This window comes from Lucilia sericata, unplaced genomic scaffold (assembly GCF_015586225.1).
Source record: "Lucilia sericata isolate MDLA Ls3-8-SP2 unplaced genomic scaffold, ASM1558622v1 Contig000675F_arrow, whole genome shotgun sequence".
Classification (NCBI taxonomy): Eukaryota; Metazoa; Arthropoda; class Insecta; order Diptera; family Calliphoridae; genus Lucilia; species Lucilia sericata.
The window spans coordinates 85,001-110,133 of record NW_023994680.1 but is presented as its reverse complement, the minus strand read 5'-3'; the positions used below and the strand labels follow the sequence as shown (position 1 = coordinate 110,133).

Sequence of the window (25,133 nt, the reverse complement as noted above, 5' to 3'; positions counted from 1 at the left end):
AAAAAAAAAAAAATAAAGACCAAGAGGGCATATTTAGACTTCATCTTAGCTAAAATTTTTATAATAAATAATCTAATTTTTAAATATTTATATATATGTATATAAATATATGCCTATAACACACATACACACACGTATAATAATTAATAATATATTGAATATTACACTGATTGATTTGATTAAACGTAATAACTTAAGGAAAGAAAGGAAGTAATTTATATGTTTTTTTTAAGTTTTAATTACTTATTAAAAGCAAAAATAAATCTTTATAATTTAAAGATGATTTTTGTAAATTTTTACTTTTTCATATTTTTTTTGCAACATTTTAAATGTTTTTTTTTTGTTTGTTTTGTGTTTGTATATTATTAAATTTGTTGGTGTTGTTTAATTATTATTATTATAAATTTAATTATGTAGTAGTAGTACATATGTATGTATGTAGTTGTTGTGTAAAAAGCATCTAGCGGCATTTTTTTTAATAAGAATTTATAAAGTTATGTTTATATTTATAAAATTCATATTGTTGAGTTCAAAATGCCGTAGAGCGTCTATTATATTTTTTCGTATTAATCGTATTCGCATCTGTGTTTAAGGTTGTAGTAGTATTACAATGATTGCGTACCGTTGTTAGACGCATTATAGAACATGTGCGTTTAGTAAACATATTATTATCAGTTACTGTGGCTGCTGTTGTTGTCTCATTTTTGGGGTAAATCTTTTGATTTGGCACTGGTATTCCATTTGTTGTGTTTGTATGATTGCTGCTGTTGGTTGTTGTGTTATTACTATTAGTTCTATTTATGGTGGCCGTAACTAATGTGGATTGCCTACAATTAGCCCATCGTTGCATTTGATGCGAACATTTCGGAAATAATCATTTACGCCCACCAGAGCCACTCAAAGTGCTCAAAGATTCACCGCGACTTTTTGAGCGTGGCAAAGCAGCTTCTACGTTGTCATTTAAATTTTATTATAGTTTTCATAATAAACAAAACTGTTTCCATTTTTTACTTACCTTTGCTTGTTTTTTCGGCTTTGTAGGCTCTCATTGCTTTGCCTCGTTTGTCCAATATTAATTTATCGAATCTTACAAACATGCCATGTTTGGGTTTACATTGGAAATATTGTATACCCTGAACACTGCCATCATTTTTACCCGTTGGTGTATCAAGTTCAACGCCAATCCATGTTCCCTTTTGGAAGTGTGTAGTGCCCACGTAACTAATAACTCCGCTGGTGTTATAAGGTCTAATTAAAACCGATTCACCAACCACAACCCAATCGGGTAAGGTTACATCAATGTGTTTATCATCTGGAGAAATAAAAATAAATAAAATAAAAAACAATTAGTATGGAGGTTATATGAAGAAAAAAGTCTATAGATTAAAGTTAAAGAAGTTTAATATACTCTCACACCGATCAATACGAGTGGGAGTACAAAGAGCGGAATTTAAAAATGGTCATGTCACAAGGAGGAGTACAGAACATCCCCAAAGTATATCGTTGGTGTCGTGCGCTGACAAATGTACAATATACAAATCAAGTGTAAATATTGACGACACATCTGCCTAAATATCTCAATACCTGGACAATTATCCACTTCAAAATCCATAGTGTTACTTTTTACTTATGTCCTAAGTATGTAAGGATGAAGATGTCGAAGTGCTTTATGTGAACACCTGCCGTGTCCGCCTTATTTCATGGTGGTCTTTTTCATCTACAGGGTGAGCTTCTTTGACGACTCACCACAGCCCCATTGTATATCTTACACGCTGACATCACAGTCGATGGCAGATGTCTTCGAGAGCCTCCTTCAAAAAACAATAACAGCGACGTACAAAACAATTGGTACTTCCTTAGTGCACGTAACTTACATCAACCAAAAGATTCGAAACAGAAATATGGTTTTAAAAGCTGTAGCTGGCACCTCTTGTGGAATGGACAAAGGCAATTGGTTGCTGTCTTTAACCACTCAATGTACAGGATGAGGGTGAGTCAAGATAAAGAATGTGGATCATCTAAATGAGGAAATCTGGTTACTGTCGGTCAGACAACATAAATATTGACCGGATAGTTCCCATCTACCGAGTTACCCCAACTAACGGATTTTGGCCCCGATCCCCTCTCGGACTCATACGGATGACTTTTCGATGCTTTCGCATCGATATCCAAGATGTAATACAATAGGACATCAAAGACTGTCAATTGAAAATGCTCGGGAAACCTTGCATCAGCATGCGGTTTTAGAAGCTCTTAAAAGCTACAAATACAACAGAGTCTTAAATGAACATCCCCCGCGACAACTACAAAGACATTTAAGAACAATACTAGCACAATTAAGATCCGGATAATGCAGTTTAATTGACAGAATAATTCCACTTTCGATCGGAATGAAATTCTGTGACACCCCACAAATGTAGAATTAGAGATAAATGCTAAAATATTTCTTGGTTCCAACATGTCTTATTAATTACAATTCAACTTCTTAATTTACAATCTTTATGTTTGTGTAATTAACCTCAACTTACCCTCAATTTCCATGCTAGTTGACATCGACGATGAAACATTCAAATGATCATTAGAGTTTGACAATAGACCCTCCATTTTAGCCAACGAAGCACGATGCATTGCATTTGAACGATTATTATTGTTATTAATGGTCGTTGTATTTGTAACACTAGATGTCATCAAATCATTACCATTCCCATTGCCATTACCACCACCTGTCTGAGGTGGAGTCTTTTTTCTTCTCACTACTTTACCAGCTGGCAGAGGTGTCCTTACTACACCAGTACCCTCTTCAATAATTTCGTTGCCGTTTTGATTGTCGGTATTTGAGCTGGTATCATTGTTGTTGGAATTCGTTTGGTTATTATTAAGATTTTTAATTGTTTGATCTTGATCATGCTCCTCTTGTGGTTGTATTGTTGTTGTGATGGTGGTGCTGTTGTTGGTAGTATTATTAGTTTGGCTTTCATTGTTGAGATCATTTTTCAAATGCTGTGTCTGCTCCTCGTCAGTGTTGCTGATATTTTCAATGACAAGTTGTTGGTCTTGCTCTGTTTTTGTGGTTAGAGGAGCATTGTTAATTTCTGTTGGCAGCTGTGTTGTAGTTGTGGTTGTTGTTGCTAAATCATTTTGATTTTGTGACTTTGGTTGTTGAAGTTCGGCATTTGTGGGTAGAGTTTCCATGTGTTTGTGGTTAGTCGAGGGCTTTGGCATATCTTTAAGGAATGGATTTACTCGATGCGTTTGACGATTTGGTGGGGAATTCGAATTAATGCGATCAAAGTCTGAAAAATTAGCAAGTTAATTAATTTCAGTTGAAATAATTCACAATAAAACTAAAAGTACCTGGAGTTTCGTCAATGCTCATAGAGCGCATTGATGCAATATCATCATTAGTTAAATTGGTGCAGGAAACAGCCTGTTAAATGTGGAAAATATAAATAAATGAAATATCTTTAAGGAATTTCTTTTGAATTTTTCGAACTCACTTGAGATCCATAACCACTTGAAGTTGATGAACTCATGCTGGGTGTGGCCAAGCCCGTCAAATGTTTTAAATTTGCATTAACATTGGATGTATAACTTAAATAACTGTTATTAGAGTGTGTGCTAACATCCATAAATGAATCCATGGTTTTGGAGGAGGTAAGACGTGATCGTGGCGTTTGATAATTATTACGTTGATTCTTTTCCTGTTCATATTCATTTGTGTATTCTGAATCACTGTAACTATCCTCAGGTTCTTCAGCCAGAGAACGGTGACCTCCCAAGGGTTCTTCATGCAATGTGGTCATACGCATACCCATTAATTTGCTTGTAGCTGGTGATGCTGTGTTTATGAAGGTCATAAAAACCAATATTATTAATCATATTTATTGCTATTATTTAAATAATGTGATGAATGGAGAAATTTAAAAGTTTTGCGTTTACACCTACGTTTTGTTGGCTGTGGCCTAAAGTTTGAATTTAAATTTAAATTCAAAAATGTTGGGCGAGCTGCATTCCATTATATTAAGAACAAGTGATTGATTAATAATTTTAAATAATATTTATAAAAGTTTTTGTTTTCTTCTCTTTTTTACTTTAGAACGACAAATAAAGTTTCAACTAAAACTAAAACAAAACTAAATTTTTCAGGTGTATTTTCATTTTCATTGTCATTACTCATTAACTAAGGGCCAAGCAAAGTGCTGTATTATTTTTATTATTATTATTATTTGTTATTAAAATAAATATTTTAATGCATTTAGGTGCAAAGAAAAGTTATATGCAACTTGAATGAGATGATTTCAATTACCACTCTAATTAAATGGGACAATTTTTGAGTTTATAAGTAATGTAGACTCATTTTGTTCTTTTTTCGCCATATTCGAGACGTAATAACAGCGCGAAGTCACCTATCTTTATACAATTTCTTATGTCGTCTGAAAGACATACATATATATTGGCTTCAAAATGAAGTTTTAACTATTTTATTTTTCAAGATATCATAACCTAAAGTTTGACTAACAACTATGGATGCAAAAAATGTAAACAAATTTCCGCTACATTTTACATGTTTTGGCAATCGCATTTAAATCCTTCAGTACCTGTAATACCAGAAATAGTCCAGGCTTAAATTAAGTGAAAACTGAACTTGTGCTCTTTACAAGAAAATATAAGATTCCAGAGTTCGGTTTAACTCATCTAAACGGATTGGATTCTAAGCTGTCTGATAGTACAAAATATGTGGGAGTTATCCTAGATTCTAGTATATAATGGAACTGGGACACAAAATTGTGTATGGCCAATCTGGCCATACCACCATAATCTGGGAGATTTATCGAACAATATTGACTACTCCAGAACTAAGTCATTTTTTGTGTCGATCCAGTCCAGATGAGATGGTAATAATCCTTCGGGTTGAATCTTACAAGATTTTTCTAAAACCAATATGTGGGAATGTGAGTTTCTTTCAATCTTCATGATCAGTGTAGCGTTCACCAGTCTGAATTAGCAGCTATAAAGCCAAGGGTAACTATATTGTCGAGATTAAGAACACATCGTGACTATAGCTTACTCTTTCTAATGCTATGAGAGTTGTGGTTTTAAAGAAGTGTACAACTGAAGGTTACTCTTCATGTAAAAATGTTGTGTGTGGTATGTGTCCTCTGACTTAAACTTGGAGAATATTCTGGAGGCGTCAAGAAGAAACTAGTGCCACACAGAAGTTGGGAAATTTATCTCTGTCTGACGGTGAGCTTGTTAGCAGTCAGACTGATAAGATAACATCCCCTACTCTAGAGGCCAAGGGAATCCAATGGGGACATTTGCGAGAAGACCGTCCACAGGTCGTTCGGCAAGTAGCCGTGGAGGAGAAGACAAGCGCCCCTCCACGAGATAAATACAATAAAGGCCGAACGAAGGAGGAGGCAAATAACGGGACGTTGAGCTATCCCGCTTTTCTGTCCAATATGGCAATGGCAGATTCTTCAAAGTTCTCGTCATTCTCAGCAGGCACAAATTCGAAAGAATATACGGTGGATGCTGCCCTCAACCTGGCTAACTCCCATAGCAGTGATGGGCCGATCGCATCATCAACCTACAGTCCGCCAAAAGGCAAAGAGGGTGGTATCCCGAAAACCAATGCGCTCATGCATTCGGAGCGAGCTGCGGAGGTTAAAGGTCTACCACCCAAAAACCCTAGTACGGTGGCCAAGACACCAGGAAAGGCAAAGAGGACTGGTAAACTACCGTCTCGCTCTTCTATTCTCCTACTGATCACAGCAAGGAGACCAGCAAGAGAAAGGGCTCCGGGACATAGATCTTCTCTTTATTTTATTCTTTAGGGTAAATTTCCTTAACTAACTTCTTCTTTCTTGTCTTGTTGTAGTGTTTTGCTTTTCTATTTGTGAAACTTCACTCTTTGAAGGGAAACACAATGGACCTTATGGTCTCCGAGTGGATATGCACCATATATGGTGGGTTATACAATTCTTAACCTAAACCTAAAGCGTACTAGAAATTATTCTGTTGTGTATAGAGAGTTTATATTCGAATATAATCTGACAGTGTTTGTGCGACATCAATCTTGAATGCGGGTTACCTCTTAATGAATCTATTAGATTCACAGCTACAGCTACAAACGCTCGATTCGGGACAGACTCCAAAAGCATACACTCTCAAGGTAGTCAAGCAATGCTACTTGCAGAATGGCGAAGATCATGTCATCAATATATAACCCACTACGATCACAAACCTTGTTAAAGCTTTGGAACACAATTGAAGTGCAGAAGCTTTCAAGACGAAGAGGATTATAATCACTTTCTCGATAACTGTCCGGCTGGGGAACTTAGAGCAGACAACTATTTTCGCACGACTTAACGGATTTGTCCGATAACATCACCCGAAAAATAAACTCCTTCATTAGTGCGACAAACTGTTTTGTATAGGATTCAGAGTAATTCTCTTTACAGGAATCACTAAAGCATCAATACGACAGATCCAAGTGTGTTCCAAGTAATGTAAACACGTGGAAAAGCTGCTCACATAACATGACATAACGTGTTTGGCCTAAAAGGGGTTTGTTTTCAAACTTTAGGTTATATATCTTGAAAACGAAAGTATACGGTAGAGTCTAGACCCTGTGTTTAAGCTTTTTTCCGGCCTGTTAACTATTAAAAAGTATATAAAGGAAAATTTCTGTAACTCAATTGGAAAATTCCGAAATATAATTGGAAATGGTAGTAGATTACATATTGAACTCAAAAATAAGATCAATGAAACTAAAGCTGAGTTTAGTTTTTTTATTTAGTACATACTTGATTTTCGAATTCGCAATGTTTAACCTGGTCCACACTAGCAAACTTTTGTTCAGAAACTTTTTCATAATTCTCTTTAGAAGTTTCCTTAATGTCCACACATAGAAACTTTTGTTTCAGAAACTACGTGTTAATTGCTTTGATTTGTTTTTGTACAAATGAGAAGAATAACAAAACAAAACGAGTTTTCGAGTACGAGAAACTTCGTACCGCGAGAGAGATGAATGATATTTCTTTCACTTTCTCTCTCTAGCAAAATCAAAAGTTTCCCAAAAATAGTTTCCTAGTGTGGACCGGCAGTATCATTAATTAGAGTGGTAAACTTTAGAAGCAATGAATTGATGTTGATGAAGAAATTAATGATTTTATTTCCACTAAAACATTAATGTGAACAACATCTAGATCTACAACTAATTTGAAGCATTAACAAGGCCATCCAAAATTAATCTAGATTAATTAAAAGTTTCTTCAATTATATTTTTATATTACAGTTGCTTTACTTTTGATAAAACATAATTTTGGATAACCCTGTAACTAATAATTATATTTATTTAACTTTATTAATAATATATGTATAATACATTAGAGCAATGGAAATTCTTTTCGGCAAATCTAGTAAATGAAGGATGAAGTTGTTATTTTTAAATGAGTTTGATTTTTAACATGATTAATAGACGTGGCGAGGCGAACATTTTATTACCAATGGCTTGTGGATGATTTATTTTTTTGATAAAACACAATACAACACAATACAAACATTTGGTTTTTTTTTCAAAACTAAAAAACAAACAAAACTTAAAATAAGGATCTAAATCAAAAGACAGTAAGTAGAGTGTTTTATTAGACAGATAGAGAGGAGATTACAAACAAAATTAAAAATAAACTTATTTAATAAAGAACATTAAAAGTTTAACGTTTTGTGGGAGTACAAGTCATGTCATTTAGTTTCTTCTTTTTATTCAATTACAATTACAAATTACTAGTAGGTGTCTTTATATTAAAAGGTTTCATGGACTTTTAGTTTTGAATTAAGCGTTTGTGTTAAATTAGGTGGTTAATTAGTTGGTATGTCTGAGTTTTTAAGACTGTTTTTTTTAATTAAATTACTTTTCAAAACGTCTGCAGAGTACGAGTAATTGTGTGTAAACAAAATTTAAATGTAGAGCAGTTCTTTAAATAAATATATTTAATAATTATTAATCAAGTGTAAGTAAGTAATCAAATAACAAATGTACGAAAACGAGCGAGCGATTTTGTTAAGGAACGTAGAAATTAACGATATTTATGTTTTTGTTTTTTTTTGTTTATTTGTTTGTTTGGCAATAATAAAAATTTACATTCAGGTGCCAATTAAATTTTTAACTAATCATTGTTTTAAATCTTTGTAAAAATATGTATATGAACAAATTGCTTTTCTAACAAATTACAGTCTTTAAAATTTAAAATTTTTAATTCAATGCAATAGGATCATCATCTGTTCTATTATTACCTGACAAATAGGAGCCTGTTTGTGGCGCAATATTAGATCGATTGTTTGTTTGGTTGATTGAGAATTAACATACAACAACAACAAATATTATTCAAGAATTTTTTTTTTGTAAAAAATATTTTATTTATCGTTAGTTAATAAATGTTTGCAAAATAAATATAGATAAAAAAAGATAAATTAATATAAAATGAAAAGAAATTTTATTAATTAAATATAATTTAATATAAATAAATTAAGGTGAAATTAAAAATTGAAATAATTTACAATAGTTTTGAGCACAAATTAAGAGAAGTAATTAAGATCTCGTTAGTTTGTAGTATTAATAAATACTTGAGATCTAAATTACAGTAATAATAACTTAGGAATTGATTTATTATTATAAATTTTCTGTTTTCGTATTTTTATAATTTTAATTAATTCTTTGATGATGTTAAAATTTTACTTTTTTTTTAATTATTTGATTGACATTTTTTAAGCAAGGAAATCAAGTCATTTAAATTTAGGAATTATTTAAAATTATAGTACATGCTCTGTGCCGAACAATGGTGATGCCCTTGCACTATCATATTCTGTAAGATACTTGTTGGATATGATGTAAATATAGCTTTACATTTATTTAGCAGGTTTCCTAAAGATTCAATAAAATATGGGCGACATAATACCGGCTGAACTAATCATTTCTTGTCCACTGCACATTTTTCAGGCCTGTCCCTCATGATTCTATATATGTATGTTAGATCAATTGATAATATGAAATGTGACATTTCCAAAGGAGAGAAATCTTCGCATACTTAGGCGGAAGAAGCCTTTAAACCTAACAGTCTGTTAACATTTCTGCTGAAAACATAAGAATAATTGATATCAGAGTGTCCTTGGATTCAGTATACTTCCATAAAGGGCAAGTTACTTAAGACGGTTTTACATTCATTGGTGTGATATATGGAAAACATCCTTAGAACGTTATTTTAACAGCTCTACACCAGTTTGGTATAGATCAGTCTACAATTAGTTCTAATATCATCAGTTCCAATATAGGAACGTTATAGTTAAAGAATGACAAAAAGGGATACAATTTAAGGTGACTGCACTGACCACAACATTCAGACTAAATGCAATAGGAGTATTTGTTTATTATCTCGAGGCTGGAAGAAAGTAACACGGATGGCTATAAACGTGCAGATACACTAGAGGCTGTAATTTTCAATCATAAGTTCGGGTTAAGAAGTAGTACATTACAGGCTGAAATATCAGTTGCAGACAGTTATACATACATATATCCTTCAACAAGATTAGTCCAAGAATGACGTTTTTGTAAGAGCTAAAACTATACAATAATATAGTTGGGAGGTTGTGCAACTTTGACTGAATGTGTCCATAAATCCATTGGACAAAGAGAAGTAGGGTTGGTTAAGCAGTTGAATATGTGGTGGGTATCGTAGGGACCTTGACCATATGTTTAACATTCATTGGAGACGGCACGGTCTATGTATATGCGGAACCAGTAGGCATTAAGCCTGTTGCTCCATACCGATCTTAGAACTACTCTTGTTTTCCACGGCAGGTTTTCTCCTGTGTCTGCTATGGGCGACATCCGAGTACGACATGTTGTGACCGTGGAATTGATGCCGTCTCTATGAATGTCGTTCAAAGCTGAGGTATACGAGGACTAATCTATTGGATCCTGCACATAACTGTAAATGTTTTCCAAGGTTATACGAAGGTCCTTCCTGACATACCTGGGGGGAGTATCCAAGTGTGTAATCTTAAATTTTGGATGACTTCCTCGGTGACATACCAGGAGGAAGTGTTTAGTCAACATGACATAGTGTTCATTAACTGGTAGAACCTTTGTTTCCACGTTTTGATGATGTTCCGAGGTAAGTTGTAAGCAGCCCGTTAGTCCTTAGGACAGCGTTTTGCCAGCTTTGAATGTTTCTATACAGGGTATCACTGAGTGAATGTGACTAAGCTGGAGCATGGTAATTAACCACTGACCGACCAATCGTTTTATTTATATGTAGCTAATAAGATTTGTTTATCCATACCCCAAGTGCTGCCGGCTAGCGCATTGAGGACGTTGTTGCTACTTCGCTATTTGTGCGTGATTGCAGTAGCATGAGCTGAGAAAGTAAATAGGCTGTCAAATGTGACCCCAAACTTTTTGGTAGGAATTTGAGCTCCATAGACTACGGCGTCAAGGGTTAAATTTACATTCTTCGTCAAGGTGGTAATCATAATTAAATTTTTTTCTTCAGACAACAATAACAAAAAGAATGCCGTAGTCCAGGAATTCTCATGTCCCATATGTACATAGACAATTTAAGCGGTAATCCCCTCAAAGTACATATGCCAACAAAATTCACAAAATGGTTAATCAACTCTACAAGGTGGAGTAATGAACCAACACACCCGGAAATGCAACCATGCAGGAAGACTTGGTTTGTTCGATAAAAATGGAAACTATTGACTATTTTCTCTGTCATAGTCTTACTCTAGGATACATCCGACTAAAATTCCTAGGAGAGAGATTTCTAGTGCAAAACTAGAAAAAAGGAATGCTTATGTAAGGCACTGTAACTGATAACACCCTAACTGCACTTAAATTGCCTGCATTTCTCTACCCTTTTCTAATACACCAAACATTTGATTTTCACAGTTTCTTTTATCATCTGTCTATATTCCTCTCCTCTTATTTCCTTAAAGTATCTTTACAGGTATTATAAAGGAATTAAAAGCGCCCGAGTGTGCTTTTTTCGGCTTTTCAGCACTTTCAGACTTGATTAAATCTTTAATGAAATGTTCAAATGTCCTTTGTTACATATAGTATACATAATAAAGGTCATTTTCTTTAATATTAGAAAACTTATAATAATAAATACCAAATAAAACGATTAAAGAGAAATCAAAAATTAAATAAAAAACAAATAAATAATATGAATGACATTTACTTAACGATCGATTGATTGATTGATTGATTGATAGATTGTGTAATGAATGTTTTGATAGTTAGATAGAAGAAGAGGAGAAACATTATTGTGATCATGTGTTGTGAGAAAAATTTGAAATGATTTTTTTTTTTTGTATTTTCCACAGCTTTAGTAGTATTAAAAAAATATATAAATGAAAGACATTCATACAAAAAGTAAAGCTAAATGCAAGTAAGCTGCACTTTTATTTTTATTTTGTATCGGAGCTCTAGCTGTGTTCTAAAAGAGTTGCAAAAAATATTAATTGATTGTCAGTTTATCAAAAAAGATGCTTGGTTTATATTTAAGACAAAAAAACTTAAGCTTAAGCATTTAATTAATATTTGTATTTTTTTTTTTAAGTTTGTATTATTTAACGTAACCAAAGTATTTTTAAACGTGTGACGGTGGTTGTGATAGGTGGGTGTAGTTGGAGGTGATAAGATGATTTCATAATATGTGTAAAGTGAAAAATAATTAAATAAATAAAATGTATCTTAAGTGTAGTTTAAAAGAAAATAATAAAATTGTAGGTTTTTTAAGTTTCCTTGGGAAAAGGTATTTGTTTTTTAAATAAGTAATAGAAATCTATTTAGCAATTAACGTTTTGTATTGAAATTGTTACAGGAAATTACTACATCTAATTAAGATGTTTAGTTATAAGTTTTCAATAGCTACTAAACTTGGTTACACTTCAAAAACCGAAAGTTGTTTACAGTTTAATTACTTTTCAAAATACTTTTCATTAATTTCTCTTTTACTTTCAAATTCAACATTATATTTAACTAGTGTTCTTATTAAATTAAGAAAATTCAGCCATATAAATGAATTTTCACATAAGTTTAAAATAGTTTTTTTAAACTAAATTAATGTAGTATCAAATTTAAATAAAAATTTATAAATAATTGAATGCCTATTTAAAAAAACTTTAATGCTAATAAATGTTCTTTAGGATAAATAAAAAAAATGTTTTGGTGATATTTGAAATAAAGGAAATAAACAAATTCTGTAAACAGGAATTAAATTTAAAAAACTTACCAATACCAAATGCTTTTCCTGGAGAATCATCATTGCTACCTTTACCGCCAAAACTATGACGTGAACGTGTTCCAAAATCTCTCATGGTGCCTGGTGTAGTTTGTGCTAAAATTTAATTGTTTATATTTATAAAAGATTTTTTTTTAACATTTTAACAATGTAATATATATATACCTGGCTGTGGTAAGAATTTTGAACCTAATGATTGATTCAAATCTACAAAGGATTCCGAACGTCCCACATTTAACAAAGATTCCATAGAAGCATCAAAACGCATAATCTATTGATAGAATAATGAAAATATCAAGATTAAAATAACATTCATTGGTAATTATGTTCTGTTATTTAAAGAAATTAAAATTATAAAAGTACAAAAATAACAACAACGCACATATAATGTTTTACACAAAAAGATTTAAAGATATAAAAAATAAATAATGAACACATATATTGCCAACTGAAATTATTTATTTGATTTGGATATATTACTTAACTATCTGATGAATATATCAATAGAATAAAGAAATAGAAAACCGATCGATGATAAAGAAAAGTAACCGACGATAAAGATTTCCATAGAAAACTTATCAATTATAAAACTGATGAAACTGAAACTTTTCTATTGAAAATTGATTAATGATAAAGTTCTCCCTAGAGAACTGATTATAAAGTTTTCAAATTAAAGTTTCCTACTGATCATTGAAATTTTTTTCGAAGAAAACTAATCAAAACTGAAAGTTTTCTATTGAAAATTGATTTTAAAAAAAAAAAAAACTGATCAAAGTTTTCTACTGATCAAAGTTTTCGATCATTCACAAAGTTTTCAATAGAAAACTGATCGATAGTAAAGTTTTCATAGAAAACTGATTGATAATAAAGTTTTCCATAGATAACTGATCGATAATAAAGTTTTCCATAGATAACTGATCGATGACAAACCATTCCATTGAAAACAGTTTTCTTGGAACTGATAAATAATATAGTTTTCTATAGAAAACTGATCAATAATATAGTTTTCATTAGAAATTTTTTCGAATATAAAGTTTTTTATAGAAAACTGATCGATGTTAAAGTTTTCTATAGAAAACTGATCGATGTTAAAGTTTTCTATATAAAACTGATCGATGTTAAAGTTTTCTATAGAAAACTGATCGATGTTAAAGTTTTCTATAGAAAACTGACCGATGTTAAAGTTTTCTATAGAAAACTGATCGATGTTAAAGTTTTCTATAGAAAACTGATCGATGTTAAAGTTTTCTGTAGAAAACTGATCGATGTTAAAGTTTTCTATAGAAAACAGATCGATGTTAAAGTTTTCTATAGAAAACTGATCGATGTTAAAGTTTTCTATGGAAAACTTTTCCATGTTAACGTTTCTATAGAGAACTGATCGATGTTAAAGTTTTCCATAGAAAACTGATCGATGTTAAAGTTTTCTATAGAAAACTGATCGATGTTAAAGTTTTCTATAGAAAACTGATCGATGTTAAAGTTTTCTATAGAAAACTGATCGATGTTAAAGTTTTCTATAGAAAACTGATCCATGTTAACGTTTCTATAGAGAACTGATCAACGATAAAGTTTTCTATTGATAATGATAAAGTTTTCTTTATACAACTGATTAATGAGAAAGATTTCTTTATAAAACTGATCAATAATAATGTTTTCTTTAGAAAGCTGATCGACAATAAGATCGATCATAAACCAAAAACTGATCAATAATAGGATTTTTGATAGAAAACTAATAGATTATAAAGTTTTCTATAGAAACTGATGGATTGATTATAAAGTTTCCTTAGAAAACTGATCGACAATAACATCGATGATAAACCAAGAACAGATCAATAAAGGAGTTTTTGATAGAAAACTTCTCGATTATAAAGTTTTATATAGACAAAAAATCTATGAATAAATTTTGTATATAAAACGGATTAATGTTAATAACCTAAAAAACTTAATTAAATGATCATTCATCGAGATAGCAAAGTAATAATAATTTCCATAAATTAAAAGAAATAAAACAACAATGAACACATTAAATATTGTTAATTTGTTTAGTTGATTGATTGTTATTTTTCATGTGTACTTACTGTTCCAGGATTTGGTGTTTCTTTAACCGCCTTTTTATTTTATAATTTTCGAATAAAAATTTAGTGCGATTTTTTTTTGTTTTGAATATAATTTTTGAATGGAATTTTCGTTTAACAATATTAATGTGTGACGCAATAGGTTTGTTAGATTTATATATTAATTGATTGATTATTATTTTTAGTGGTGAATTGGTGGGTATTGTTTATGTTCATAAGATTACATTTGATTAAATTAGTTTTTGTTTTGTTAGGGTGGTGAATAATTAAAATTGTTTTAAAAACCAATTTTTATTTCAGGGTGAGCACAAAATACACATTGAATATATTTATTTTTTTGGTTATAGTTTTCGTTAAAGTGAAAGCACAAAAGAGGTGAGAGAAAGAATAATTTTAGAAAAAACAATTTAGAGTTTTTAGTAAACAAAAATCATTATAAAAGTTAAAATTTTTTAGAAAATAAACAGTTATCCCAATTAGAAATAGAAAGACAAATATTATTATATATATTTTTAATTATAAGAATTGTGTTAATTTTGTTTTCTATTCTTTTGTGTTAAAGCATAGACAGCAGAATAAGTCTGCGGCTACATTTAGACAAGTTACAAAGTAAGTATAGAGGATTTATCATGAGGACAATACACACCTGTGAGAAGTTGGGTACACTGCAAGTTTTGCGCATAGTTAATGGTTGGCCATGGGCAGTTTCCAGTTCTTTAACGGCCACATTTTGTCTTAAACGATCCAAAGTTAAAATACTTTCTACTGCCGAGACGCCACGTGTATATTTTTCTATTGAATAAAATAAACAAATTATAGGGATTTTTTTAATAAATGTGTTAATATTAAATGGCTTCCTACCTATATAGGTTTCACCATCACTAGCTGAACAATCATCTCCACTGGCGGCCAATTGAGCCAAAGATTCACGATCTTCCAACTCTTCGGAAGCTTTGGGTATATTCGATACAACCTCATAGGTAACGCCTGTACAGGCAATAGTATTTTCAGTCCTTACTAAACGGAATTTTTTCAAACGATCTGTTATGCTTGGACCCTTTTTAATGTTAATACAGAGACGTTTGCGCAATACCAAATCCATGGGTGCTGGATGTGATAAACGCACTGTGGTGCGTAAAATCAAATAGACGCGTTCATTTGCCTCGGTTACACGATTCAAGGCGGGACTGTCATGCATTGAAGAGTCCCAACTGGATATTGCACAAACATCTTTATCCAAGTGTTGTAAGATTTGTAATGTATAGAATTTGTGTCCATGTTCTTTGGAGAGTATGGAATTTATACCAGCAATAGAAAATTCATCGTTAGTATTTTGAGCTGAGAGATCATCGGCATTTAGATTAAGGAATAAAACTGGTACATGGGGTTCCATGCCAGATGGTGGATTCCAAGAAGCCGGAGCTCCAGGTATACCCGAACCAGGTGCTGGTACTAATACCGCATTACGTTCTTCGGTTAGTGACACCCATTGATGTACTAAACTTAATTCTCGTTCACGTTCTTCTTCGGTTTTCTCCTCTTTTTTAATGAGTTTTTGTATTTGTTGATCGAGATATTGGCGTCTTCTGCCTAAAGCCTCACTCCATTTTTCTCTTAATATGGTAAGATCTTCTTCTTGATAAGAATCTAGGGCTCTTTGCAAACGTGAGCGTACGGTGACACTACCAATAGCTATATTAACTATTGACTGGCAAATTATGGGCAAAGTGCCGGAATTTTGTACGGGCTTGACACGTACATGTACGCGGCGTTGTTGACCCTGACGCAACTGATAGATGCCTCCGGTTAATACTTCTGTAGGATTGGATACTTCCACCGGTGCATATTCACCATTATCGTTGAGTTCATGAATTTCCACCCATAACTCTATTTTACGCGATAGTTCAGCCCAACGATCCACCAAGGAACGTGCCTTGGCCTGTTGTTGCTCCACTTCCCAACCTTTGGATTTGGAGAAACCAGCACTACGATGACCCCAGACCTCAATTGAAAGAGCACCTTCTATGCAATGTTCCAAGAATTCTTCGTTTATGGTCACGGTGAAATCCTTGGTGTGTTCAAATTTAAAAATCATATTCTGATCTCTAGGCGTAGTTTCGGCATTAATGACGGGTACCACAGTTTCCTGATGACCCCAAAATGTATATTGGCAAAAAACAAAGTTGGACAAAGATAACGGCAAGCCAGAGGCGCATTTAATGGTAACACGACATGTTACTTGATTGGCCATAGGATCGGGAGCATCTTCATAATCATCTCGTGAGTCCGAAGAGGATTCCGATATTGATTCACACATACGATCTTGGGGCATTTGACCGGCAATACGTTGTATTTCGACCTGAAGTCGACCAGCAACTTCACCTTGTTGACTTATAATGGGTGTATGATAATCCAATTTCACATCATGGAACAACACTTCCAAGAAAATGTTAGCTACACCAATTAAATTGTGATTTTCTTGTGACTCATAGAAGGGATCTAAACTTTTAGAGTTTTCATTTTCCTGTAAACAAATTGCACAAAATTTTAGCCATAATATTAACAATTTATAAAAGAAATGAATAGCATGATAAGAGCAATGGTATATTTTTATTTTTTAATAATTATATGAAATTACCTCGTCGGAATCTTCCTCATCTGAGAAGGTCTCAATGAGAGGCTTTTGTGTTGCAATTAAATGAGTATAAAACAATGAAATAGAAGGAAGTGTTAGTAAAATACACGTGACAGCCGGTAATAATATATTTTATACAGTTTGAGGGACTTAAAGTAGAGAGTGTGAGAGACTAGTCCAAGTTTATACAGCATGCAAATATAAGGGTTTATTGGAAAGTTGTTTCTTGTAGTTTTTACCAAGGTTGGCAACCGTTTCGAAACGGTGATAAGGTAGCGGTATCGGCATTTTGAGTTATTTAGGTATTGGTATTTTAGCGTTATCGGTATTTTGGCTTATTTCGGTATAGGTATTTTAGCGTTATCGGTATTTTGACTAATTTAGGTATTGATATTTTAGCGTTATCGGTATTTTGGTTTATTTCGGTATTGATATTTTAGCGTTATCGGTAGTGTACAAAAAATATATTTTAGCGGTAATTTCAGTATGATTTAAATAACTAACAAGTATGAAAGTATAGTCGGGCATGGCCGACTATATTGTACCCTACATCATGGGTATATTTTAAAAATTATTTATTTTTCATAAAAAAAATATTATGTTGAATTTTACCTTAATTCCGATGTATTAAAGCAATTTATTGATGAAAAACAAAATTTTTAAAAGAAGCTTTTTATGGGAGTTAGGTTTAAATATGGGCAGATACTCAACAAATTGGGAAGAGGGATGTTAGTTATGCAGAATTTCATCACTAATGGTTACAAGTCAATTTTTGGACGTTTAAGATATTTTTTAAAGGGGGGTTGTATGGGGGCGGCCGATCATTATAAAAATTGGCATAGTCGTTTATGCCTCTATACATTTTTGGTGAGATAGTAGTATATTTGACATAGTTATGAGTTAAAAACCCCAAACCGGTAGGTGGTGGGGGTAGTTGAATTAATGGACTTTGAACTTTGTCACTGGTATCTTCATGCCTAGGAAGCAGGGTTCAGTATACGTAGAAATTTTTATCTTTCTTGTGAAAAGACAGATTTTAACATTGAGGCCTCTCGGTTGAGCCCAGCTCAAGGCCGTATTCAGAGCCTCCACAGCTCTTTTACATAAGTTATTTGGATCCTTTCCATTTAAAAGTATTACGACATCATCTGCATAGCAGTTTTAAGTCCTTTATCAGTTAGGGTCCTTAGGAGGCTATTAATCGTGATAACCCAGAGTAAAAGTGACAAAATGCCACCCAGTAGTATACCGCGAAATACCTTTTTCCTGATAGTTATATCGTACATATCGCAGCTTATCCATCTGTTCCTTGGATGTAGTTCATCCAGTTAGATCGGTATACTTTAAAGTGGGTGTAGGTCCAATATTTTTATGCGTTACAAACATCAGCACAGATGCAAAGTACTTATTTATCCTAGTCCCCATACAACCAGAACTTCCGATTTGGGATTTTTAACTCGAAACTACGTCAAATATACTACTATCTCTCCAAAAATTGGCACAATTAAGTTTTATATAGGAATAAAAGCAATCTCGATTCGGCTATGCCGAATCTTAAATATCCTTCACCAGCAAGCTACTTTTTATTAAAACCCATTTAACTATCTAATTTTTACATAACTTCTCAAAATTTTTGTTTCCGTAGTGAGGGTACTAATATTTATGCATATGTGGAACTAATTTCGATTAGGTTCATAAAATTTTATATTAAAAGGCCTGTTGCAAACATTTTAATATAATGATTTATCTATACAAAACATACTCATGTCGAATTTTATCTGGATATAATCATTTAGTAATGAATTAAGTGGTATTAAGTGATTTTCAGAAGTAAAATTCCGTATAACGATTTATATATACAAAATACACATTTATGTCGAATTTGATCCCGGTGACTTTGATTGTCAATGTGCGTTTAAGTAATTTTCGGAAATGATCTTTATATGGGAGTTGTGACCAATTATGGACCTATCAAGAAAAAATTTCGTATAATGATGTATATGCAAACAAAAAATTCAAGTCGAATATTACTCCAATAGATTTATTAATGAATTATTAATGAAAGTGGACCTTATATAGGAGCTATGACCAATTACGGTCCTCTCCAGAAAAATTTCGTAGAGTGATTCATATGTATGTACACAAAACTTATTTGTGTCGAATTTTATCAAGATAGCTTTATTTGACAATGGAATATTTGAGTTTAAATGATTTTCGGAAGAGGGCCTTATATGGGAGCTAGTATGATTTCTATTCATATTATAGTTTTATGTACAAAATTTTGTGTTGATACCGATATTTTTGAGGGAGTTATTAACGATAAACTAATTTCCGGGAGTATACACCTTTGTATGGGGGCTATGGGAAATATTGGATCAATTGAACACACTTGATCCCTGGCACAAAAAAGTAATGTGCGACAAAATTCATCGAAATATCTGTGGTAGTTTCTGAGAAAACTACTTCAGAATTGGGAAAAAGAACGTTATTTTTTTCGATGTAGTCTGAAATTTTTACTCATAACTTTTTACATCGTGAACCGATTTTACTGATTTTCAATACCAAACTGTACCGGATAATAAAGAACGTGTTGGGTGAATTTTCGTGCTTAATTTTAACGTGCGCGTGTTTTACACAGACAAACAGACAGACCGACGGACAGACGACTCAGAATTTCATAAGGATCAAGAATATATATACTTTGTTGGGACAAAGTTATATATACCCTCTATCACCACTGATGGTGGTGGAGGATATAAAGATATCTTAAACGTCCAAATATTGATTTATAACCATTAGTATCGCGATTAAACTCAGCAATTCAGAAATACATCCCTCCTTTTTTGATGGTGGGTATAAAAAGAAGGTTGCCATTGTTTGAGGAAGAAATGAAAAATCGCCAGTGATATTAACAATATTAATAAAGTGAATATTTACTTACTTTGGAAATTTTATTTCTTTTTAATAAGATATCGGTATTGGTATTTTAGCGTTATCGGTAATTTAGCTTATTTCGGTATTGGTATTTTAGCGTTATCGGTATTTTAGCTTATTTCGGTATTGATATTTTAGGGTTATCGGTATTTTGGCTTATTTCGATATGGGTATATTAGCGGTAACGGTAGTTGTGCTGAAAAGGTATTTTAGCGGTAACGATAGCTTAGCGATAACGGTTGCCAACCTTGGTTTTTACTTAAATAACTTAGTTAAGTTATCTTTACAACTTTTCTAATTCCCTCTTATTGAGAATTATTATTTGAAAATACTTACCAAACCATTTAAGACGCGTTCCTTGTGTTCCTGATACATTTCTCTCATATCAATTAGTTTATTTTCCAATTTCTCCATACTCCAAATCTGACTACCCGAATTTAAACGTTTCACTAAAATGGCCGGTTCACTTACAAAAGCGCCACGCTAAAATTATAAAACATAGTTTTTTACTACTAAGAAGCAATAATAAATCTATTTGCGTACCCTTCTATTGGGACTTAAATTAGCGGGAGGAATTTGTAGAGTTACAGAGAACTTAGTTTTCTTTTCCATTTCCTCGGCAAGAAAATTGGCTTCTTGTACTAAAGCATTAGCTCGCATAATGTCATTCTTCAATTGACCTAAAGAACGTTTAAACATTTCATCGCGTTCTTGAGCCCATTTTTCCACACGCATTTGCGAGGTGGGTGTATTGGGTGTAATTTTACCCAAACGCAAAGGATCGTAGGGAGTATAGGGTGCATAGGGAGTACTGGGCGATAAAATATTGCGTAATTGCTGAAATTGTCGCTCATATTCCTAAAAATCGAAACAAATATTTTAAATAAACAATTTGATTTAATAATAATCCCCTGCTAAACTTACTTGTCTTTGTTTTTCCAATGCCACCTGTTTATCTTCCTCATGCTGACGTTCCAGTCGCGCTATAGCAGTTTGTATAGGATCATTACTTAATTCATTTTGCATAATTTCATCCCGAGCAAAATTATAATCGATCAATTGAGCCGGTGTCTGAGGTTCCGAATTCATATTGGCATTAGCCGATTTGGGACAATTTACACGGAAAAAATGATGATTACCCCATAAGATACGATCACCATTAGCTATGGGAGTTTTTTCGACGGCTGCATAGCCATTTACAAAACAACGTGCTCCAGGGAATGGTTCCAAAAAGAGACCACCATCTTCTATGGTAATGACACAATGTTCGGGTTGTATACCCAAACCCGATAGTTGTATATCTGGCTGAGGACCACTTATAGTATGGCCACCGATTAAAGTACGTTCTTTAAGATAGTAAACTAACAACTCATTAAGGGACGGATCTGCATTTAAATTGACTAAATAATATTTGTTTTTCTCCACCATAATACCGCTAGCTTGTACACTAATGCCCATCTTTTCCAAAGCCTGTTGACGCTCATTTTGTATGCGTTCAGTTTTAACCAATTTTTCTTCCCAAGTTTGAGAGATTTGTTTCATTAAATTTTCACTTTCAGCCAATTTATCATTGATATCACCCACTGGTGAACCAGTGGCATGTTTAAGCATATTTCTCAAAGTCTCCACTTCATGGCGTAGTTCACGAATAATACGAGCATTAGGATCCTCATTGACTACAGCATGATTGACAATACGTTTAGCACGATCGGCATAACGTAAAGTAGACAAGGTTTCTTCAAAATTATCAGCCGAGGGAGATATTGTGGCCACCATCACGGTACGAGAGTTGCCACCTAAGTTGTCTTTTAAAAGCCATGTTAACACAGAATCACGATAGGGAACAAATTTATCTCCACCACTCTTTTTGCCATTAGATTGATCGGCCAATTTTGATATAACCAAACCCAAAGTAGTAAGTGATCTTTAAAAAGCAAATTATAAATATAGAGTTTTGTGATTGTAATTCAACAAACTTACTTATTAATATTTGAACCCTCTTTCAAACGATCACCCACAGCACCTGTTTTAACAGCTCTTTCAGACCCAGCCAAATCCACCAGAGACATGCGTGACACCTTTTCACCAGTCACACCCGAAGCCTGATCAGTTAAAATCTGAGTTAATACTACTGAGAACACAGCATGAGATCTAGATGATTCGGCATTCATATTTGTAGCAGCCACAGTACGTGATTTATTTCCCTCAGTCATAAGATTATCAATATCTTGATATGATGCTACCGCCAATTGAGACAAACCGTCCACATAGGGACCCAATACATTGTGCTCACGCACCTTTAAAGACTGTTTATTTGGTTTTGGATCTAAGAGATCATGAACTTTTTCATTATATATTTCCATATAGGATACTTCCACTTTGTACATAAGTTCTTGAGTGGATTTATTGGAAATGGCCGAAAATAAATTATCACACAAACGCGGAATGATACCTTTGGATTCTTGAGTACCCATCATGGTATATGATTTACCCGAACCTATAACAAAACATTAACAATTAAAATAAAACAATGAAAAATGATAAATAAATGAATTTTAATGGTAAAATAAAATCGAGTTCTTTATTGCGTATGCAACGGGCATACTGCACACTTACCAGTTTGTCCATAGGCAAATATGCAAGCATTATAACCTTGAAATGCATTATCCAATATATCACGTCCCACACAATCGAAAACAGTCTCTTGTGAAGCAAAATTCTCATCATTTGGATTTAATGAATAGAAACAATGATCAAATGCAAATGTCTTGGGGGGTTTCCGGCTGTAAAATGAACAAAATGAAAAGATGAGCAACTTTTTAGATTAAGTTACATTTCCTGGGGTAACAAACCTTTCTATTTTATCTATGGCCGGAGGATTGTGCAGAATTGTCTGCTGTTTTTCCATTTCCACAATACATTTTGTGCCTAATTCGATTTCTGAAACAAATAAAGAGAGATTGAGATTATAATAAATATTAATAATAGTAATAGTTGTATTATGATAACAAATTAAATTTTAATAAAAGTCGTATTAATTTAAATGGCTTTGAAAATTAAAGTAATTATTCCCCTGTTACCGAGTACGATACTAATCGCAAGTGTTTTCGTATTTTTAAAAATTGTTCATGAATAATAACAATAATCGAGGGAAATTAAAAACATTTCGAAAAATATATAAAAGGTCTATATATACATATAGTTGAATTTTGCATAAATTTAGAATTAAAATTTTGTATTTATAACCTTTCAAAAATAATCTTTATCTAATAACTTTTGTCTAGAAACCAAAGGTTTATACATTAAGCTCCTTTTATTTGTTTTCCATCTCTTTTTTTCTATTTGTTAAATAAAAATTTTACATTTATTCATTTTTATTTTCATTCCCTTTTTTCTGCTGTTTGTTTAAATTTTCATGATTTAACGTTCATTGAACTTTTCTTTGTTATCACTAAAAAACCGTATTGTACTCAAAGCAATATTATGTTTGCCAATTTTTGGGAGAAATATTTTATGTGTGACAGCAATCTAGTGCTGAAATGTCAGACTTCTATACTGTGGCCATCTCGAAAGGTTCAATTGATTTACAAATAGAAAAAGAAGCAGGTCGTATATTTAGGTATGTGGTCATACTGTCTAATATGTTTTTCTTATGTTACATTATAAAGATAAATTGTAAAATTAGTGTTTTTCGTTATGTTTTTGTCTACTTCTTCAAATGTGTTCTTTCTATGTTTAATTCGCAGAAAAAAATTAGTACAATTTTTACAAAATTTTATTAAATGTGGAATTTTAGTTTGATTGCAAGATTGAATTTGCAATCATGAATACATCAAACATTGCTTTATTATATGCAAAAATTTTAAGTTATGTTCGAAAAGAATTTAAAGCTAAAACATTTTCGAGAATTTTAATTTATGTACGAACTATTTGTAATGTAATAATTTTGAACCCGATCCCGTTACCCGAAAAACGACGCTAATATGCTTTCTGTTATGGAACATAACATCATGCTATCAAAGCAGTTCCTACTGGGATGTCATCTAACGGAGTTAGAAACCAACCACACCCACCACCCCCTTCCCCCAAGCATGTCTGGAAAGATATTCGTCTGTATGAGTGCGACATCAAAGAACACCTGGCATATATGTATGATGAAAGCTCATACAATACTATCCACCGAAAAGCGGTGGAAGACTCCATTACTGGGAGGTCGTCCCCCACCCATTGTAAATGAGGAACGAAACCTACCACGTCGTACTAGAGTTGTATTGGCACAACTTAGATCGGGATGGTGTACTCGTTTAAACTCGTACTGGTCGAGAATATATGACACCATTCAAGATCTCTGCCTTGCGTGTGGCACAGACTCACACAATGTTCGCCATATTTTCAACTGCAGGGCAAATCCAACTCAGCTGGAATCTGAATTCCTTTGGATTCAAACGATAGATGCGGCTCGTCTACTGGGTTTAGATCTAACTGATTTATTTGGATAACCAGAGGGAACATGAGGACACATATGTAAGTATAGTACAATAATAATATGTTGTTTGGTCTCTCTCCAACCCGATGAAGAAGGATGGCAGGGACGCCATTAAGTTTACTGATACCACTGCAATGAACGGTGCTAGCGTGATTCTGTCGGGATTTTATTAAGTACCTAGAGCAGTGATGCTCAAACACATACTACCATAGACTACCATAGTTTTATTTGTGTTGGTAAAGCAGCAGAGAACAGAATTCAATTCAAAATAAAAGTATACTAATAAAATGACTACAAACTATAAAGTATATGCTAACTGTCAAATATTTATTATGGATTTTGACAGCCAGTGTATAGCAACGTCTATATATAAAAAACTATCAACTGTTCTCTCATGTTCTCCTACATTCATTCGGCTTTCTCAACATTTTGTTGTTGTATTTCTGTGTGTATTTTAAAAACGTCGCGCACAGACCTTGCTTTGACAAGTGCTAATCAGCAACTGATTTGATTTTGTTTTTCAAGTTGAGAGCAAACCAACTGATATTGCTCATTATAAAAAGAAGAAGAATTAAACCTGTAGTGTATGTGTATCAACTTAGCGTCAGCAGAATTTTCTTACCCTATCACGCGTGCTATGACACGGCCATATTGAGCTTCTCTGACCTAGAGTGATATGGCGAAACGAT

The 25,133-nt window shown here is 32.8% G+C and overlaps 1 protein-coding gene across 1 annotated transcript in view; it reads right to left on the bottom strand.

The window, feature by feature from the left end:
- Positions 1-785: 785 nt before the first annotated feature.
- Positions 786-25,133, bottom strand: part of LOC119607203 (kinesin-like protein KIF13B) — a 56,610-nt gene continuing 32,262 nt past the window's right edge. Inside the window, exons 3-18 of the mRNA XM_037961019.1 lie at positions 22,811-22,898; positions 22,575-22,741; positions 21,939-22,455; positions 20,883-21,882; positions 20,502-20,816; positions 20,295-20,441; positions 17,028-17,069; positions 15,251-16,913; positions 15,036-15,181; positions 12,477-12,582; positions 12,303-12,407; positions 3,498-3,838; positions 3,355-3,427; positions 2,529-3,293; positions 1,016-1,312; positions 786-948 (exon numbers count right to left, since the gene is read on the bottom strand). Of these exons, the coding sequence (XP_037816947.1) occupies positions 875-948; positions 1,016-1,312; positions 2,529-3,293; positions 3,355-3,427; positions 3,498-3,838; positions 12,303-12,407; positions 12,477-12,582; positions 15,036-15,181; positions 15,251-16,913; positions 17,028-17,069; positions 20,295-20,441; positions 20,502-20,816; positions 20,883-21,882; positions 21,939-22,455; positions 22,575-22,741; positions 22,811-22,898 (5,846 nt within the window). The 3' untranslated portion in view covers positions 786-874. The remainder of the gene's footprint in view (positions 949-1,015; positions 1,313-2,528; positions 3,294-3,354; positions 3,428-3,497; positions 3,839-12,302; positions 12,408-12,476; positions 12,583-15,035; positions 15,182-15,250; positions 16,914-17,027; positions 17,070-20,294; positions 20,442-20,501; positions 20,817-20,882; positions 21,883-21,938; positions 22,456-22,574; positions 22,742-22,810; positions 22,899-25,133) is intronic.